General features: G+C 69.0%; 1 protein-coding gene across 4 annotated transcripts in view; it reads right to left on the reverse strand.

Moving 5' to 3' along the window:
- The window catches only part of TNRC18 (trinucleotide repeat containing 18), an 87,830-nt gene extending 82,908 nt beyond the window's left edge, over window positions 1-4,922 (reverse strand). For 2 of the 4 annotated variants that reach the window (XM_058285735.2, XM_058285736.2), the window contains exon 1: window positions 3,980-4,922. In XM_058285735.2, coding sequence (XP_058141718.1) covers window positions 3,980-4,166 — 187 coding nt within the window. In that variant the 5' untranslated portion in view covers window positions 4,167-4,922. The remainder of the gene's footprint in view (window positions 1-3,979) is intronic. The other 2 variants (XM_071211129.1, XM_058285733.2) reach the window with 2 other exon arrangements.
- Window positions 4,923-6,000: the final 1,078 nt, after the last annotated feature.

Consider the following 6,000-nt stretch of genomic DNA (forward strand, 5'->3'; position numbering starts at 1 on the left):
GCCAGTGGCTGTGTAACCCGCTCCTCCGCGGAGTCGCCGCCCCTCCTTCCTCACCAGTCCTTCCTGGCGGGCAGGACCCCACCTCCTCCTCACCTGCTGCACCCTCCCCGGGGCTCCAGAGGCGCCCCCCCAGCAGGCTGTTCCCTCCTTCTAACTGCGCTTCCCTGCTCAGCACAGAGAGGCTCCTTCCTCCGGGCCAGGCAGGCCAGCTCCAGCTCCGGGGACCCAGGCCTCGCCGCCCGAGCGTTACCTGCGCCGTTTTGGGTTTTGGTGGCGATGGCGATTTCCTCGTGAGACCAGCTCCACAACACAAAGCTCCCCACCTTGACCAGTGTCACGTATCCAACTCGGTGGTCTGAACGACATTCGCCACTTCCCAGGAGGCACCAGGCTCGCCCTTCTCCCGCACCCGGGCCCCGGGCCCCTCGACTCCACTTTGTGGCTCTGCAGATCGGGCTGCGCTAGGTAATCCACGGGACAGACATCAGCCCCGGTCTCTCCCTTTGTGCCCGGCTCCTTCCCTGAGCCTTCCGGGTTCGCCCACGACATGGCGTGGACGGGAACTGACCGCCTTGATCCGGCTGCATGGCCCTCCCCCGTGTGGGGACACCCCGCCTGGGGGACCCGCTCACCAGCTGGTGGCCACCTGGGCTGCTCCCGTTTGGCTCTCACCACAACCTGCTCTGCACGCGGGGAACCGCGGGCTCTTTTCTTATTCACAGCTCCTTTCTCGCCTTTAGGTGATGGCCCCCCCCCCCCCGCCGGGCTGCGTGTCCCCCGCCTGGTTCCCACGCCAGCCCGTGGGCACCAGGACGGCAAGGACGGCGCCTGGCCCGCGGCCGGATTCCAGGCGCACCGCACGGCGTTGTCTGGCACGCGGAAGCCTCCGCCACGATTTTGCAAATGAGCAGGTGAGGAAAGAAGAAAGCGCCGGGGCGAGCAGCAGGCTGCAGCGCCCGAGGGCCCAGAGAGGCCCTTCCAGATTCCAGAACCTTCCCTTGGCCTCCCCGTGTTTGCTCAGACCCGAGAAGGAAGCACCCTGTAAATCTCCCTTATCTCTGGGATCCCATCACTCCACCCATCAGTCTCACTGGTTAATCTTTTGTAATCAATCCCAACAGGCTGACAGGCCAGATTCCAGAGATGGATCTGATTGGACCCTGGAGAAGGCCACCGGGTGCACCCGCACGTCCGAAGTGCAGGAATTCTCCATCCTGACCCCCACCCTGACCCCGGGCCCCCACCCCCCGGATCCCAGGTGCCCTCCATACAGGTCTGCTCTGGGGCCAGTCCGGGGTGCAGTGACGGGGAGAACAAATAGCCCAGCACGAATGCTGCTAGCTGCTCTCTAATGAGCAGGCGGTGAGGACTCAGAGAGGAGAGGCCTGCCGGGCGCAGGCCACTCACCTGCCCATGTCACACACAGCGCTCAGCCCAGGGCCCACGGTTTTCCGGAGAAGGTAGCAACCTCTCCATCCACTCTTGGTTTCACCTCCTGTTCTGCAGAAGGGGCCTATGTCCACACCGCAAGATCTCCAGGAGACCCTCCCTCTCCAGCAGCCCCACAGCGGGCCCTGCAGCACTTGCTGGGATGGGGTCCCACCAGGCTCCCCTCCAGCTGGTGAGCTCCGCAAGGCCAGCTCCCTCCGAGCTGCTAGAGGAGATGCCTCTGGCACCCAAGTTCCCAGGGCCCAGGTGGAGGAGGGGGGGAAACGCCTCTGCCCGGCTGTGTGACCCGGGCACAGCACTGCAGCCGCCCGGCTTCCCGGTACAAATATAAACAAATAAAGATGAGACCGATAAGGCTGGCTAGACCTACGAGCTGACAGCCAAGGAAGAGGGGGCGGAGGCGCAGGAGAAAATTTAGCACCTGCACCCCACAAAGACAAGGCAGGCGCCGGGGGCGGTGGGGGGTGCATTTCTCACGCCAGCCCCCCCACCGGCTGGGAATGGCGAGCAGCTCCCCGCCTCGCGGCTCCTGGGATCTGCCTGGAGCTCTGCTCTGGCTTCGGTCTGGGGTCCGGGGTGTCCCGGGGGTCGCTGGCCATGGGGGCGGCGAGGGGAGGCGCGCTCCTGGCGCGGGGCCTGTCCGGGCGGCGCTCCCGGCGCGCCCCCGCCGCGCTTCCTCCATGACCTCAGCGGCCGAGCACGCGGAGGGAGGCGGCCGGGTGCCGCAGGGCCGGGGCAGGCCTCCGCGCCACCTCCCGCCCCACTTCCTCGGCCTGCGTGCTCCGGCCCTGTCCCTTCATCTCTCCGAGCCGAGCCTCCGCGCCGCGCAGATGGGCAGCGGCCCTCTCCCGGCGCGCGGGGGTGCCTGACCGCCGCGGGGCTTCCGGGCCAGGGGTTCCAGGGTCGGTCCCCGGGAGGAGAGGGGCTGCTGGCGCGCCAGGCCGCGGCCGGATCGAGAACGGGAGTCCGCGGCGTCCCCCACCCTGACTCGCCGAAGGCGGGCCCTGGGACACCCGGGGTCCGAGGCCCGGGCTGCCCACCACCACCCGGGCGGGACTAAGTAGCAGCGAAGCGTCGTCCCAAAGCGTCCCCAAGAAAGAATCCGCCCGGGGACTCCAGCAGCGCAGGCGGGGCTGGTCCAGGCGGGCATTTGTACCCCGCGGCTGTCCCCAAGTTCTTCCTCTGGCCCCCCACCGCAGCCCGCCTGGCGGGACGGGGCTCTTGGGGGGGCACAGCGAGCCCGGGGCCCAGGAGCCGTCCTCCCGCTCAGTCGGCGGGGAGCTCCCCACCCCCGGCCAGCGCGCCCCTCCGCGGGCGCCTCACAAAGGCCCTTTGTCCCGCCAGCCCCCGGCACTCCGGTTCCTGAAAAGTTCCAGGAGGAAAATCAAAGAGACAGAGGGGACAAGGGGGAGCGCGGAACCGGTGGGGCCGGGGCTGGGTGGCCTCTCCGGCCCAGGGTGTTCTCTCCTGGAGTCGGCTATAGAGGAGAGTGTCAGGGCCTCCCTGAGAAATCGCAAAAATCCTGAAACTCAGTTTAAAAGGAGGAAACGGAATTTTTTAAAATCCGAAGCAAGAAAAACACCCAGGCGGAGAAGTGGAGCCACAGGCCAGGTCTGGGGGTCCCGCAGGCCAGGTCTGGGGGTCCCGCAGACCTCCTTTCCAATCCGCCCCAGGCCCTGCCGCGGAGCAAGCTTCGCCGTCTCCGCCCGCACAGCCCCTCTCCGGCAGCGGCGGAGGGCACCCCGCCTCCTCGGCCATCCGCGGCCGCCGTCCACGTTAAACCCGCGAGTTCCCTCCACCGTCAGCCCGGCCGATCGCAGCTCGCGCGCGGCTCCCTTGTCCTTGGACTCGGGGTGGCTGCGGCCCAATCGCCCGCCTTCCGGCTGGAGAAATTAAAGTCCCCCCGGCCCCGGGTCGCCGCCCCGCTACCGGGGGACGGATTCCCAGAGCCAGTGCTCTCCCCTCCCAAGGGACGACACGATTCCACAGAGTCGCCGCCCGCCAGAGGACGGGGTCCCAGGACCGGGGTCACCGTCCTTCCGCAGCCCGCGGTGCTCGGGACCAGCCGGGGCCCCGCACGGCTCTGGGCCGGGCGCGGGTGGAGGAGCCCTGAGGTTCACGGGGCGCGGGAAGGGTTTGCCGAGAATACTGGAGCTCCGGGAACGGGAGTCTCGCGGCGTATGGCCAGCTTGCTCTTTTCTCGCCCAGGTCCCTACGACTCCAGCCCCGCTCCTGCCGCAGAGGCCCGGGCTTGGGAATCGCCCCTGGCCGCTCGGATTTCAGCAGACGCGGGCGCGCCCCGGGCACCCGGGGCCGCCGGCGGAGGCAGCCAGGCCGGGTGTCTCTCTCCGCCCGGGGCTCGCCGTGGGCCCTGGGGACCCCCGCCCCGGGAGCCGAGCCTGCCCGCGCCTCCCCGGACCGGCCGAGCTAGACGGGAAGGCACTGAGTCCCCGCCGCAACCGCTGGGAAATCCGGCCGAGTCGTCTTTTCCGGGTGTCCCTCCCCAGGATGCCGACGCAGGGGCACTTACCCGGGTGCGGGTGCAGGTTGAGGCCGGCCATGTACTTCCCGGGCGGCAGCGGGCCGGGCAAGGCGGAGGCGGGCAGGCGTCCGGCCGTGGCCGCGCCCACGCGGTGGCTGTCCATGGCCAGGCCGGACAGCAGCGGCGGCGGGGGGCCGTGCACAGACCGCGGGGGCCCGAAGTCTCGGCCATCCATCCTCCGCGCGCGCGCCGCGGCCAGCCCCCCACCCGGCCCGCGGGCCTCGCTCAGCGCCACCTAAAAGGCAGGCCTCGACGTAGTCCCAGGGTCCTCGGGCGGCGGGGGCTCCGCGGCGGGCATGGCGGCGGCGGCCGGCGGGGTGGGCGCTCGGCAGCGGGCCCGCGGCCCGGGGCGCACAGGCGGCGGGGCCCCTGCGGGCGGCCAGGCAGAGCGGGGCGGCGCGGCGCACACGGCTTCTTGAGCGGGAGAGGCGACAGGACAGGGCGGGATGGGGGGGGCGGGGAGGGTCGGAAAAAAAGGGGAAAAGAAAAAAAAAGAAACACGTTTCAGAAAGTTGCCTGGCCGTGCGGGGTCGCGGGCTGCCTTCCGGTGGCCAAAAGGAACTCAGGAGTAGCCCCTTGTCCGTGAAAAGCCACAAGCCATTCTCTGGCCTCCGGCGCCTTCCAGCTCCCGGGAACCTGGCTCAGGAAAGGGACCTGAGGGGCCTCCAGCACACTGGCTTTCTCGCCGCGGTCCCCGAAACTAGGGAGGCCTCCCGGCCGCGCCCCGAGTGTAAATACAAACCTCAGACAGGCGCTTTTATCCCCAACGTCACATGCCCCGGGTTTTAAAACCGTGAGCGCTTTACAACGCGGGCAGCTCCAAACAGCTCCCTCGGCACTGGGTCACTATCTGCTCGCAAAGTTTAATATTTAACCTTTATTTGGCCCTCGCCTCCCTTTTCTGTTTGGTTTCCCTTTTCTCGCCCGGAGACGCCGGGGGGAGCCTGGCGGGAGGCTGGGGGGGAGGGAAGGGGGGGGCACTGTTTTTCCAGCGGCTGCCCGCCCCCTCCCACCGCCGCCTCCCGCAGCCCCCTCCCGCCGCGGGAGCAGCGCAGTCGGAGCCCAGGCCCGAAACGTGGCATGCGCGCCCGCCGACTGCACAGAGACCTTCAGACAAGCTTTGGTTTCATTTTCCAACGCCCTTGCTGGGGAATCCTGCCGCCCGAGGACGTGGCCGGGCGCAGGGGACCGGGGGGCCGGCCGAGGGGAAGGAAGGGGCTCTAAGGCCCTGCCCTAGCTTCCCGCACCCAGCCGCCCACCCACCCTCAAATAACCTCCAAAGAAAACCTTCGCGGCCGCCGGCCGAGGGACGCCTCCCCCAGCGCTGGGTGAAGCCCCCGCTACCGCCAGTCTGGAGCTGTCTGCTTAACAGACTTGTCGCCGGCCGCGTCCCAAGGGTGGGGGGGGTGGGGTGGGGAGGGGTCTTGGAGCCAACTCTTCTAACCTCCCCTCGCGCTCCGTCTGCAGAGCGGGCCGCCGACTCCCTGTGCAGCTCCGGGGACCTTTTTCCGGGAGGCCCGGGCGCTGCAGAGGCGCCCATCACGCCGCCCCGCAGGCTCCCGGGTGCGCGCCCCGCGCCCGTGCAGTAGCCCCCCGGGCTAGAGACCCCCTCGGCCGCCAGTCCGCGGCCCTACCCGCCCGCCTCCCTCCCCAAGTCGGCGAAGGAGACTGGCCTCGGACCCCGTTTGTGTTCCCAACAGCCGCTCCCGCCCTCGCGCTCCCGCGTCGGGCTCCCGACACCAGGTCCGCGTTTACTTTGGAAAAAATCTCAGGTCGCCACCTCCGTGGTTACGTGGCTGCAGGAAGCGCCGAGGTCCCGGTGGCTTTTACTGACTGTTTGCTGCCTGTCTCTTTTTTAAAGGCCAGGGCCTCGGAGCACGCCCAGGAGCCCGGCAGCCCCGGTTAAGGGGAGTCGGGGTGCAGCCCCCCGCTGCGGCAGGGGAGCTGGCGCGGCCCTCGCCTTCCACCCACTTCTCCTTCCTCGGAAAGGCCCTTAAAATGGCTGGATT

Source organism: Dasypus novemcinctus, chromosome 23 (assembly GCF_030445035.2).
Source record: "Dasypus novemcinctus isolate mDasNov1 chromosome 23, mDasNov1.1.hap2, whole genome shotgun sequence".
NCBI classification, from domain to species: Eukaryota; Metazoa; Chordata; class Mammalia; order Cingulata; family Dasypodidae; genus Dasypus; species Dasypus novemcinctus.